The sequence below is a fragment of the Bufo gargarizans genome, chromosome 3 (genome assembly GCF_014858855.1).
Source record: "Bufo gargarizans isolate SCDJY-AF-19 chromosome 3, ASM1485885v1, whole genome shotgun sequence".
NCBI lineage: Eukaryota > Metazoa > Chordata > Amphibia > Anura > Bufonidae > Bufo > Bufo gargarizans.
Window position 1 is genome coordinate 122,231,058 of NC_058082.1, and position 14,644 is coordinate 122,245,701.

At 42.1% G+C, this 14,644-nt stretch overlaps 1 protein-coding gene across 1 annotated transcript in view; it reads right to left on the minus strand.

The window, feature by feature from the left end:
* Positions 1 to 14,644, minus strand: part of ERBB3 (erb-b2 receptor tyrosine kinase 3) — an 83,634-nt gene that overhangs the window by 11,847 nt on the left and 57,143 nt on the right. The window contains exons 13-18 of the mRNA XM_044284356.1: positions 12,945 to 13,077; positions 12,743 to 12,833; positions 12,493 to 12,647; positions 7,286 to 7,336; positions 1,707 to 1,848; positions 360 to 479 (exon numbers count right to left, since the gene is read on the minus strand). Of these exons, the coding sequence (XP_044140291.1) occupies positions 360 to 479; positions 1,707 to 1,848; positions 7,286 to 7,336; positions 12,493 to 12,647; positions 12,743 to 12,833; positions 12,945 to 13,077 (692 nt within the window). The remainder of the gene's footprint in view (positions 1 to 359; positions 480 to 1,706; positions 1,849 to 7,285; positions 7,337 to 12,492; positions 12,648 to 12,742; positions 12,834 to 12,944; positions 13,078 to 14,644) is intronic.

The following is a 14,644-nucleotide window of genomic DNA, read 5'->3' on the forward strand; positions in this document are numbered from 1 at the left end:
AGCCTGCAGCCAGTCGGGTGGTCATGTGATTACAGCCAAGATTGCGGAATCGGTGGCGCGGTAGGAGGGTAAGTACTGCTGAAACTCTGGAGACATGTTAAAACTGGACAAAAGATAAATAAGAACTTGCATGGCCACCGCTTTCTTTCACTTTAATGGGGCCGACGCAAATAGCAGAACCAGCGCTAGGCAATTTCCGAAGCCCCATAGAAATGAATTGAGGGCGGCCGCTCACGCGGGGTGCGCCATCCTTTACGTTGCCAGCTGATTTTACGAGGCGATATGCCCCCATTGTCTGAGATGGGAAAACCTTTTTAAGGATTTTTTGGCATTAATATGTCCTGTTAAACATGTTATACCTTGTGCACCGTGCCAAATACCCCAGATCCCAGAATTTTGAGTTTCTTCAGCTCAGTGCTTTTGAATATTCGAGCCTGCACGGTGTTGTTTTTTTCTGATGGATCCAACATTTCGGTACCCTGATGAGAAACAGCAACAATGTTTTTATGTAAATTTTTTACATTTTGGATCCAACTAGCGGCAATTAAAAGTAGCAGCTAATAGGCACTAAACTGCATGTGATGTTATATACAACTAATTCTATGAGTGAAGCACAATTCTTCTGTGTCTAGGTTTAAAAACAGATTAAAGGGGTGTTCTGGTTTCAGCAAATAAATGTGTTTTATATTAAAACTCTCAAGATCTCTGCTTGCTGTAACTGAATAGGAATCTTCATTGTTTACTTCACACAATGCTTGTCTTATTACATGATACACATATTGTAAGCAGTCCTCTACCTTTTTGATCGTCACATGATCAGGACAGATTGGTACCCACTGTGAGTAATCAGGGAGGATTCCTATAGAATGACAGCAAACAGAGATCCAAAAACCACAAGGAACTGATATAGAAAGTATAACTGAAAAATGTATACCTTCATACAATGAATTAGCCAAAATTGTAATAACTCTTTAAAGAAGCACCCTAAAAAATTATTTTGCATATGTAATGGAAATTTAGATGCATAGAACCCTTTCATGACCTGCTCTCCTGTGCAGATCCATCCTTGTTGTCCCCATGTTTCACTAAATACAGAGTGCTGCTAAAGATATCATTTCTGCCTTAGTAGGTAATTCCATACAATGATTAGCTGCAGAGTTATAAAACTCACTCCCGATTCACACTAACGACCCTATTACACGACGGCCTTATAACATGGTTATAAGGGAAAATAATGTGATGGACCATGTGATGAGCGCAGTGACGTCACCAAACGTCCCTTTCCTCCGAGGTCCTCAAAGAAGAAAGAAGACAAGCCGGGCTGTGCGGATGAGATAAGTTTAATTGGATGAGGTAAGTTTAATTTTTAATTTTATTTTTTTAACCCCTCTATCTGTATTAAGAATGCTATTATTTTCCCTTATAACCATGTTATAATAGAAAATAAGAAAATCTACACAACACCTAACCCAAACCTGAACTTCTGTGAAGAAGTCCGGGTTCGGGTCTGGGTACCAGACATGCCGATTTTTCTCACGCGCGTGCAAGACGCATAAGAAATTGTGCATTTTCCTGCGACGCACCCGCATCCTATCCAGCCCTCACACGCGACGCCCGTGTGAAAGAGGCCTTACAGTGGTTCTGTATTTGACAGATATTCTAAAATGAAATTTAAATGCTCCAGACAGCCATCTGATGACACTTACATCTCCTCTCTCCAGGTAGCGTCTCATAGCCCGCTTCTTTCGAATTCTCAGTCCTCTCCAGTATAGAAGTGCTAGGAGAGTGCAGCAACACAGCACAAATATAGACACAACCACTGCGCCTGCGACCATGGCCTGGGTTTTACTGTAAAGAAGAGAGATAACAAAATGCTGGATTATAGTACCAGGCAAGCAGGTGACATTTAAAAAAATCTTATCCACATGCTAATGAAGTTTTCTGTGTGGCAACTGACCTGCGATGCATAAAGCTTATGGATTTTTTGCAGATTTTCCCCATTGACTCCAATAGGGAAGTCAAAATCAGCAATAAAATCTGCAACTGCAAATCTGCATGATCCTGTGTGGACTTGCCTTCCAGATTTGCCATGGAAATAATCTGTAGCAAATTTGACTTTCCCAGATCTATAAGTTTGCCACGTTTTGCTGCTAGGTGTCCCCAGATGATAGTGGTCCATTACTTCTAATTTTACACAGCAACATTTTATTTCAGCCTCATTAGAGGAATAATATGGCAATGCCTCTGTGTGAAATCTAAGGCATTCAGCGGCACAGTAAGGGTCCATAGCCCAGTTTCTGTACATCGTGGAACTTCTATAGAGCAAAACTCTGCAGAAACTGCAGACAAGGAGTTAGCCTCTAGGGGGCAGCAAAAGTATTCTGTACAATTCTAAACGTCATAAAATGGATATCTTATGTTTTCGTAATATCTGTTCAGTTTAACACTGCGTTATTTTGCATTATAGCATTATTAAACATGATCTTTGTAGGGTTTGTGAAAAATATAGGTATTAATGTAACATGTAACTCGCATACAAAGTTGAACAGCAGTAAGGGGCTCCGCTCATGTGCAATCACTTGGGAAGGTACAGATCAGCCTGGAACCAGGCACTGAATATAATCCAAAATAAGGAGAGACATCCAGCTTCCCATAAGGCCTCCTGCACACTAACGTGTGCGCCCCGTGGTCGTGCTGCGGGCTGCAATGCACGAACACCGTCCGTGGGGCAGCCGCAGCGGATCGCGCACCCATTCACTTGAATGGGTTCGCGATCGGGCTGTTCCGCAAAAAGATAGGACATGTTCTATCTTTTTGCGGAACGGAAGTACGGGAGAAAACCCCACGGAAGCACTCTGTAGTGCTTCCGTAGGGTTCCGTGCTTACGTTCCGCACCATTCCACATCTCTGGATTTGCGGACCCATTGAAGTGAATGGGTCCGCATCCGTGATGCGGAATGGCCACAGAACGGCGCCTGTGTATTGCGAATCCACAATACGGCAACGGGAAGCACACGTTCGTGTGCAGGAGGCCTAAAAAGGTGATAGCCTTTATTCTTTAAAGTGATAAAATATCTAATGACACAGTACAGACACACAGCGTTAGCGTCTACGCGTTTCGGATCTTAAAATGTGACCCTTACTCATGACCATGAGTACTTTTTTATGGGAAGCTGGACGTCTCTCCTTGTTTTGGATGTAATTTGCATGTAACATTAGCATGATTCAACCTTTCATTAATAAGGCATTAAAAAGGTGAATCCAGGTGGCTATTCCCATTACCCCGCAGTCCCTGCCATAGGGGGAACTTCATGATAGCCCTCCATATAGATTGTTAGCAAGTCCATCCATCATAAGCCTATACTGAGCTCTGCCGGGCAGCTGATCTCGGAGTAACCCATGCACACTGGAACCTCAGGTAGCAGGAGGTGTAATGTTTAGCTGAGGGAAGTACTCATTTTAAAGGGGAAAAGAGAAAGCTGAAATAATTGCAGTGATGTCATCGGATGAGTCATGTTCCAAAGCCTGCGGTGGTATAATAGGGGCAGGAAGGGTGTAAGGCGCAGGTATGTTTCTTCTAATTCTTGCACGTCCAAACCATTCCGCTTTAACTGATATCACGTGCTGGTCATATGTGGAACACAGGAGGATTGTTCCCACAGTTCCTCTCACTGACTGGTACTCATTTGTATGGAGAACAGGAATCCAGCCAAAGTCTGTGACTTCTCTTTATCCCACACGGTTGATTAGGGAAATACAAGGACAGTGCCAAAGCTGTGGGCACTATAATTCTTCAATGTTCTACTGCTGGCACATACACCTGTGGTATATATCTGTTTCTGCTCAACGTTCCCTTTTTATCACTGCTTATGCTATCAATGTGTGTAAAGGCCCCATACACATTAGTGTACTGTCAGAAACCTAGGACCTGTGCGGGGAGCTCCCGACTCTTCCCCGACAGATGGAATAAAGGGATTTTCACCTGATCCCTTTATTCTCCCAGGAGATCATCCTCCCCCAGAGGTGTCTGTCAGTAGCTTTCTCCCCTCTCCCCATTGAATACACATACGTACATGTATATATGTATGGGGAGTCGGGAGAGATAGCTGTCAGCTAAATGATCATTTCAGTATACTGAGTGTGTATGGCCGCCATTAGTTAAAATCTGTGGCAGACTTCACCACCATGCAAACCAAGCAAATGTTTGGGGCCCCAGAGAACAAGGAGACCCCCTGCTATCTACAGGCAGTCAAAAGGGGAGATACACGGCCCGTGCAGCCGCTTCAGCTGCCCAGCGGTAGTGATGGCCTTGCGGTTCGCAGCGAACTTTGCTCATTCGCGATTCGGCGAACATGCAAACATATGGCGATATTCGCGCCCGCCATATTCTTTTACATTGTGAAGAACTTTGACCCATGACACATCCATCAGGTGGTACAGGACAGCCAATTGAAAAGTTTCAGCACATGGACATACCCCCCTACCTTATTCAGTGTTTTGCCAGTGTAGGGAGAGGTTGCTGTGTGGAGCAGGGACAGACTGTTAGGGACACCAAACGCCAGCTAATAGGGCCACAAAAGTCCTTTTAAAGGAAACCTGTCACCAGGATTTTGTGCATAGAGCTGGGGACATTGGCTGTTAGATGGCCGCTAGCACATCTGCAATACCCAGTCCCCATAGCTCTCTGCGCTTTTATTGTGTTAAAAAACTATTTTGATCTATATGCAAATGACCTGATACGAGTCCTGTGACCGGAGATGAGTCAAGCGGAAAGGAGCCCAGCACCTCCCGCGTCCTCCGAATCTCCTCCTTGCTGGCTGACGTCACAGAGCTGGAGCGCCGAAATCTCGCGATGCGCGAGCTAGCACATGCGTAGTTCGTTCCCTGTGCTGATGCCAGTACAGGGAATGAACATGATGCCGACACATGTCGCACATTGCAAGTTTTCAGCGCTCCAGCTCTGTGACGTCAGCCAGCAAGGAGGAGATTCGGAGGACGCGGGGCGGTGCTGGGCTCCTTTCCGCTTGACTCATCTCCGGCTACAGGACTCATATCAGGTCATTTGCATATCAATCAAAACTGTTTTTTAACACAACAAAAGCACACAGAGCTATAGGACCTGGGTACTGCAGATGTGCTAGTGGCCATCTAGCTAGCCCATGTCCCCAGCTCTATGCGCAAAATCCTGGTGACAGGTTCCCTTTAAGGACTGGTATAGGTGTGCTATCGATAGGTGTGCAGTACAGAGGAGTGTAATACACTTATATTATACTTTCTAACATAGAAAGCATATTATAGTGCATTTGTATTGTGCGGCAGTTTTGTATGGTTCTGCAGCGATACTGCATGTATATAGAGGGACAAGCGCAATTAGAAAAAATAATTATAACTGGTGTGATATACTAGTTGCCCCCCCAAAAAACTGATAGAAGCGGGGTGTTCTATACCAATAATATACTGTGGTATATAGTGCATTTGGGTACAGCAGCATTTGTTTGCGGTTCTGCTACACACAGTGACAAACGGTACTGGAAAAAATAATTATAACTGGTGTGCGCATGCACGTACGCGAAAATTATATTGCCGATATTTCGCATTGAAAAAATAATGAATGGAGATCGCGAATTCGAATAATACATCTGGTATATCACTGTCCATGTTGTGGGACTATTTGTGCACTTCTAGTAAGTATTTGGTGGTTGCAAATATGAGCTGAAGGTTTTTCAGGTTCACCTGCCATTAAAATGAATGGGACCCACCGCAAACTTGCGGTTCACGAACATTTGATCGTGTCCGCGCGATCGCGTTCGCGAACAGTCCCGGCAGATGTTCGTCCATCACTACCCAGCGGTCCATGTGGCCTTCCCAGTTATAGAGCACTTGCAGAAGTTATAAGGATATATCCTTGCTGTCTTACATTTAGGCTGGGTTCACACCTGAGCGTTCGCGATGGAGCGCTCTGTATGCGCGATTGTACGGGCGTTTGCAATCGCGCATACAGAGACAAGCAAACGCCCATTGTCGCGCGTTCCCGCTGAAGTCTATGTACGGGAACGCGCGACAAGACGCCCCAAAGAAGCTCATGTACTTCTTGGGGCGTCGGGCGTTTTACAGCGCGATCGTACGCGCTGTAAAACGCTCAGGTGAGAACCATTCCCATAGGGAATCATTGGTTCTTGCCTGTTGAGCGTTTTACAGCGTGTAGGAACGCGCTGTAAAACGCTCAGGTGTGAACCCAGCCTAAGACCATTTTCTACGCCTAAACTAGGTATAGAAAATAATTAATGGCCCACATACCACACACCCTTTTTTAGACCTGGCGTGAGCAGAGAAAAAGTCGCAGATTCTGCCGAAACATGGAAATAAAATACGGTCTTGTGCATGAGCCCTTAGGCCTATGAACATAGACTCTCCACCTGCCAAAATGTATTTCATCTTTTCAAAAGCCTGGTTGAATAGCTCACACATGCAGGATTTACCAGTCCAAGCCTATAATGGCACCGTCGTATTCTTAGGATAATAATTGCGATTGTCTAGAAAGAAATCCCTCTCATTTACCTATTTCCTATTAGATCAGCTAACTGGTCATGTCAGATGGTACCCATGCCAAACTTGCCAAAAATGTCAGGTCCTGTGACAGCTGTCCAATGTCTGCAAGTACTTCATATTCAGAGCACCATTAGTAACTATTGTGTGCACTGGCTGGATATGTTTATTCTGTCACATATGGGGATCTCTGTACCAGCTAAATGTAACTTAAAGGGCATCTGTCAGCTGTTTTGTACCTATGACACTGGCTGACCTGTTACATGTGCACTTGGCAGCTGAAGACATCTGTGTTGGTCCCATGTACATATGTGTCCACATTGCTGAGAAAAATGCAGTTTTACTATATGCAAATGAGCCTCTCGGAGCAACAGGGGTGTTGCCGTTACTCCTAAAGGCTCAGCTCTCTCTGCAACTGCTGAGTCCTCTGCACTTTGATTGACAGGGACAGGCAGTAAAAACGTCATCACACAAGGTTATAGAGGCCCAAAACTATAATCAGAATCCAACCGTTCCCAGGAATTAGAGAAAAGACATCCATACATGACCAGCGCACTATAAAATTCATAAGCAATGAAACATGATCATCAGAAAACCCCTTTCATGTAACATGCCGATCTGCCCTATTTGTGTTTTAATATAGCACTAAGTCACACATATGGGCCGAGGCTTTCTCCTCCAGGATCTTCCAAGCTGATTACAATATCAATTCGTTATAAACACCATTTGGAAAGTTTACCTTTCTCCAGGAGCGATGTTTTTGCAACCTTGTAGCTCTGGAACGTCACACCTATCAGAAAAAAAAGATTTCTGCGTTACAATTAGAAAAAAGAGGAATTCAGGCCACCAGCCGGCCATAAAGACTAATTATATCAGGCTCTACTATTAAAAGGGTTTTCTGGGATTAACCCCTTCAAGACCAAGCCCGTTTTCACCATAAGGACCAAGCCATATTTTGCAAACTTTATGTGGTAATAACTCTGGAACGCTTTAACTTATGTAAAGCGATTCCGAGATTGTTTTCTCAGGACATATTGTACTTCATGTTAGTGGTAAATTTGAATCAATATGTTTCACCTTTATAAAAAAAAAATCAAAAATTTACAGAAAATGTTGAAAAATTAGAAATTTTTTAAATTTGAATGTCTCTGCTTTTAAAGCAGATCGTGATACCTCATAAAATAGTTGTTACTGTACATTTCACAGATGTCTACTTCATGTTGGCATCATTTTGTAAACGTCAATTTATTTTTTTAGGACGTTAGAAGGCTTAGAATTTTTGAAGCAATTCTTTAAATTTTAAAGAAAATTTCCAAAACCCGGACCAGTTCAGTTATGTGGGGCATACATAGTAGAAACCACTCATAAATGACACAATTTTGGAAACTACACCCTCCAAGTTATTCAAAAATTATTTTGCAAACTTTTTTAACCCTTTGTGTGTGTGTTCCACAAGAATGAAAGGAAATGAAGGTTACATTTCAGAATTTCACTTTTTTAGCAGATTTTCCATTTTAATCTATTTTTTCCTATAACACAGCAAGGCTTAACAGCCAAAGAAAACTCAATATTTATTACCCCGATTCTGCAGTTTACAGAAACACCGCACATGTGGTGGTAAACTGATGCAAGGGCACACAGCAGGGCACAGAAGGAAAGGAGCGACATATGGATTTTGGAGAGTAGATGTCGCTGGGATAATTTTAAGTTGCCATGTCAAGACTCCCTTATGCACCCCTAGAGTAGAAACTCCCAAAAAGTGACCCCATTTTGTAAACTACAGGATGAGGTGAGAGTTTTAGGCTACATGCACATGAACGTTGTTTGTTTCCGTGTCCATTCCTTTTTTTTTGCGGATAGGATGCAGACCCATTCATTTTAATGGGTGCATGTCCTATTTTTTGCTAGTTTGCGGAAAAGGATAGGCATTATTGCACGGAACGTCATCCGTTTTTTTGTGGATCCGCAATTTGCGGACCGCAAAACACATACGGTCGTGTGCATATAGCCTTATTGGTACTATTTTGGGGTACATATGATTTTTGATTGCTCGATATTATACTTTTTGTGAGACAAGGTAACCAAAAATGGATGTTGTGGTACAGTTTTTACTTTTAGTTTTTTATGGAATTCTCCTGACAGGATAGATCATGTGTTGCTTTTATAGAGCAGGTGGATACAGACGCGACAATACTAAATGTGTATTTTTTTTGTTGTTTCAGTTTTACATAATAAGAACATTATTTTTGTTTTCAAAAATGCTTTGTGTCTTTGTTGTGCTACATTTATTTTATTTTTCTGCTGATCCTCTTGTGCAGGGGCTTTTTTTTTTGCAGAAAGAGCTGACATTTTTATTGGTACCATTTTGGGGTACATTTTGATCATTCAAAATGACACTTTTTTTGGAGCAAGGTGACCAAAAAATGGCTATTTGGGCATATTCTTTTTTGTTTTAACAGCATTCAACTGAGGGGGTAGATCATGTGATATTTTTATAGAACGGGTCATTACGGATGTAGCAATACCTAATATGTATATTTTAGAATTTGTCACCATTTTCTGAAAGCTATATTTTTTTATTTTTCTGCTGATCGTCTTGTGTAGGGGCTAATTTTTTGCGGAAAGAGTTGACGTTTTTATAGGCAGCATTTTTGGGTACATATAATTTTTCTGATCACTGAATATTACACTTTATGTGGCAAAGTGACCCAAAAAAATTGTTTTGGCAGAGTTTCTATTAATTTTTTTTTATGGAATTCACCTTAGGGGTTAGATCATGTGATATTTTTATAGAGCAGGTTTTTATGGACACGGCGATACCTAATATGTCTATTTTTTTATGTATTTCAGTTTTACGCAATAAAAGCATTTTTGAAAAAACAAACTCATGTTTTAGGGCTCTTTCACACGAGCGGGTCCCGTGTGTGGAATCCACTGCGTGAAAGAAAGCCAAGCCCCGCTCCGGACAGCAGAGACACGGAACATTAACATGATTGATAATGCTCCATGCCTCTCTGTGATCTTTTACTACAAAATCACAGTGAGATAAAGTTGTCACCGTGATTTTGTAGTAAAAAGATTACAGAGAGGTATGGAGCATTATTAATTATGTTAATGCACCATGTCTCTGCTGTCCAGAACGGGGCTTGAAAGAGCCCTTAGCATCTCCATTTTCTGAAAGCGATATTTTTTTTATTTTTTGGGCAATTGTCTTATGTAGCGGCTCATATTTTGCAGGAAGAGATGACAGTTTGATTGGTACTATTTTGGGTTGCATAAGACTTTTTGATCACTTGGTAGTACACGTTTTGTGATGAAAGATGACAAAAAAAATTGCATTTTTTGCAGTTTAAATTTTATTTTTTATGGTGTTCACCTTAAGGGGTAAGTCATATAATATTTTTTATAGAGCAAGTCATTACTGACGTGGAGATAACTTATATGTCTACTTTTTTTTAAAATGTATTTCAGTTTTACACTTTAAAAGCATGAAAAAATCATGTTTCAGTGTCTCCATTTTCTGAAAGCCATATTTTTATTTATTTTTTGGGCGATTGTCCTATGTAGGGGCTCATTTTTTGCTGGAAGAGATGATGGTTTGATTGGTACTATATCAAAACATTTTCTGAAAGCCATATTGTTTTTATTTTTTGGATGATTGTCTTAGGTAGGATCTCATTTTTTGTGGGAAAAGATGACGATTTGATTGGTACCATTTTGGGGTGTGTATGACTTTTTGATCGCTTGGAATTGCACTTTTTGTGATAAAGGTGCCCAAAAAATTGAATTGTTGGCACCGTTTTTATTTGTTTCTTTCTTACGGCCTTCGCCTCAGGGGATAGATCATTTGATATTTTTATAGAGCAGATGATTACGGATGTGGTGTGATACCTAATATGTCTAGGTTTAGTTTTAAAATGAAAGCATTTGTTGAAGAAAAACAAATCATGTTTTAGTGTCTTCATTTTCTGAAAGCCATATTTTTAATCTTTTGGGCGATTGTCCTAGGTAGGGTCTCATTTTATGCGGGAAGAGATGATGGTTTGATTGGTACTACTTTGGGGTGCGTATGACTTTTTGATTAATTGGAATTGCACTTTTTGGTCACATGCTTCCCCCCACTCCCTGAGTTGCACTGCACATCTACATGATGTCAGAATTGAGGGGCAGAGTCAGGGAGGGGCTGCCTCTGTGTATGTGCACGCCCTTCTCGTGTGTCCACAGCCATGCACCGCCTTTCTCCACCTCCACTGCCTCCTCATCCTTGACTTGTCCCGAGAGGTGCCGGGTGGGAATCCCCTTCCTACACAGCAGCAGCGCGATGTGTGACGGTACATCATGCTGCTGGGGGGCTCCAGCTCCCTGCTTTACCATTACAATCAGCTGTCTCTAGGTCCTATGGACACAGAAAACAGCTGAGAGTGGGACATAGCTTAGCCGAGTGGCATCCGACAAAGCGCTAATACACAAGGATGAGGAGGGAAGCAGAGGAGCCAGGAAAGGCGGTGCATGGCTGTGGACACAGGAGAAGGGCATGCACATACACAGAGGCAGCCCCTCCCTGACTCTGCCCCTCAATGCTGACATCACGTCGACGCACAGTGCAGCTGGGGGGTGGTCCTTGAATGTTCCTCGTCGACCTGATGTCAGCAAGACATCGTTAGGATTGCTCCAAAAAACATTTCATTGTATTGTACATTGTATTACATTGTATTGTACAGTGACAATAAAGGCATCTTATCTTAAGGCATGTTATCTTATCTTATCTATTTTACATGACTAGTTTGTAAAGTGAGCAAAGGGAGCATAATAGGTAATACAACTATATTAGTATGGCCAGGGCATGTTTAATAAAACATAAAAGTTTCATCCCGGAAAACCCCTTTAAAGACTAGACAAAAACTCAATGGAGATTAGTAGGGGTCTGAGGATTTTTAATACTGCACCTCTCTGAAGCAGATAGTAACACTCTCCAAATACCCAAAACCTGTTTGGAGCTGCTCCGGTGTTCCCGTGTCTGTGTTAGCGCTGCACACATTTACTGTACCCTATAGTGAATTAGCATACGGCCCTCACACAGGCTCTACAGATAGATCCAAATAGTGTCATAAAGATCCTGAAGAGGACCTGTCAACTCTCCTTCTATGTTTCATTTGGTAAATACTACCAAATACAAAACAAATACTACCAGATACTATATGCCCCCCATAAAATAAGAATTCCCCCTGGAAACATATTAATAAATTGACAACTGGGCCTTTCCTGTTGTCCCTACATACCATCCAATCTCTGCTAAGACTGTGTAGGGAGATGTTATTTTACCAGAAGTGAATTTATTGATTTATTCATACTTTTCTAGGGGGAATAACAGGAACATCACAACATAGATTCCTAATAAAATATTCCCCAACATGATTTCATACACAATATAAGCATTTACTAGAGCATACATATCAGGAGAGCTAACACCTCCTTTATATTCAAAGGAGGTGAAAATATACCCTGTTTTCCACATGTGGGTCCCGGACAAAATACCCTTGTCATTGTTAATATTATAGGATCTATAATGGAAAGTGTAAGCAGTATTTTAGAAAAAAAGACCCATATAAACTCCATTGGGGACATTTATCCAAACTGTTGCTAAGGAAAATGGGTTTAGTTGCCAATAGAAACCAATCTGTTGATCCTTTCTTTTTCCAAAGGAACTTTGAAAAAATAAAACATGGAATCTAAATGGTTGCTATGGACAACTAAGTCAGTTTACCTTAGCACCAGTTTTGATAAATGCCCCCCCTGTATGTCCAACTCTATAGATAGTTCTATAAGCAGATCATAGTCCAGGTACCCACCACATAATCATATGGATAATGTTGGGTATAGTGCTAATAATTGGAACTACTATTTCATGGACAAGACATAAAATGATCACAAAGAGGATGAACTCACCCGTGTGAACAGTTCTCAGGACAGGGCAGACAGATCTTGTTCACACTGGGGTACTTGTAGACTGGTCCTTTTTCCCTCATGGCTCCATGAGGACATTTGTCCACACATTGTAGCCCATCTCGGTAGTTAGCGCACTGTGAGCAAGATTCTGCACCCTGACGGCATAAAGAAGAAGTGCAAGCAATAGTTTTAAAAAAATCTTGGAAAACCCATTTACGTTGTGGGATTAGCAACAGCAGTGAGGACTTACTGTTCCATTGCAGGTTAGTGCGCCTTCCATCTTCTGACATTCTGGGTGGCACAGCAAGCAAGCACCATCCTTCGCAAACTCCCTGCTATCTCTACACAGAAAAGCAATTAAAAGCTATTAGTATACAGAACCATACAATGCCATCCATTAATATACTTACATGCAAAAGAAATACAAATGTAATTATGGACTCTGAAATTACCCTTGATATAGGTTACAGTATGGTACACAGATCCCATCTCGACTAAAGTTCCTGCAAGACAGACACTGTCCAGGTCCTGGTCCCCAGCAGCCCTTATCAGAACAAAGTGGGTCACAAACCTTTCTTTCTTTGACTGCAAAGAAAAGACAATGGAGACGATTTATCATGAGGGGAATATCTGAGGGCAGTTTTGCTCGAGTCTGTGTTGGCGTACTTTATGTGACATTTATCAAATGTCTCATGTTGTTTGATAAATTTGTCTTATCCTTAAATCTAACACTTTTGTCTAGAAAAGCTCCTCCAGTTTTCCTACTCCACCTTCCTACTGGAGTGAGAGTGTGACTTTTTTAGCGAATTTCTAAAAAGTCATTGATAAATCTGGAGTGAAACTTATTAAAGGGGTTCTGCAGTTTTTTTAAACTGATGATCTATCCTCTGGATAGATCATCAGCATCTGATCGGCGGGGGTCTAACACCAGGGACCCCTGCCAATCAGCTGTTTGAGAAGGCAGCGGTGCTCCAGCAGCGCAGCATCCTCCTCACTGTTTACCGCAGGCCCAGTGACGTCACGACTAGTATCACTGGCCTAGGCGGGGCTAAGATCTGTTCACTTGAATGGAGCTTAGCCCCGCCCAGGCCAGTGATACTAGTCGTGACGTCACTGGGCCCGCGGTAAACAGCGAGAAGGCCGCGGCAGTACTGCCAGCATCGCTGCCTTCTCAAACAGCTGATCGGCAGGGGTCCCGGGTGTCGGACCCCCGCCGATCAGATGCTGATGATCTATCCAGAGGATAGATCAGTTTAAAAAACTGCAGGACCCCTTTAACATAGCTAACCAAGCCGACATTTCCTAACTGGAGTGAGTGTTATAAAATCCAAAAAGTCACAAAAGCCCTATTTTGCGACTTTTTTATGCCAGAATTCAGGGGTGAAGGCATGATAAATCAGGGCCAATATCTGTATAAGCTATCATTGGAATATATGCGCTGTCCTTCCATTTGTACTATATGTTCAACTGGAATTGTTCTAAAACTGCCCATCAGTCACTTTAATGGTGTATGTCTTCCACTTGCAAGATATGCAGTTGGTATGCTCCCTTTTATTTGCAAATGAGATAATTGGTTATGAAGACATGAATAATTATACATGTGGTAAAATAAAACTACTTCACAGTTTAAGGCCTTTTCCACAAGACTTCACCATTCATTTCTATGGGACTGCAAAAAACATGCAGACAGCACATGGATGACATCCGTGTGTCCCTCCCGTAAATTATAAAACATATCCTATTTTCGTCCATTTTGCAGACAAGAATAGGCCTTTCTACTATTGGGACCGCAAAAAATGCATCATCAACACTGCCTGTATCCATATTTTGTGGATCTGGGGTTTGCAAACCACAAAATACATACAGTTGTGTGCATGAGGCCTAAAGGAGCCTCCGAACGCAGCATTGTATAGTGACAGACATGCTGATTTAAGCCTTTTGAATACTTACATGTACAGTAACTGTCCAGTGCACTGACATGCGGACTCCCCCACCCTCCAGACTCTGATTGACAAGCTTCTCCCTGTGCACATTAATAGGGAAAACCTGTCAATCAGCATCACGAGAGCGGGAGCGGGAACCTGCATACCACTGGACTCCTTGCTGGCCTTGCAATTGACTGTTTGGCATGAAGGCACTGAAAATAGGTGAC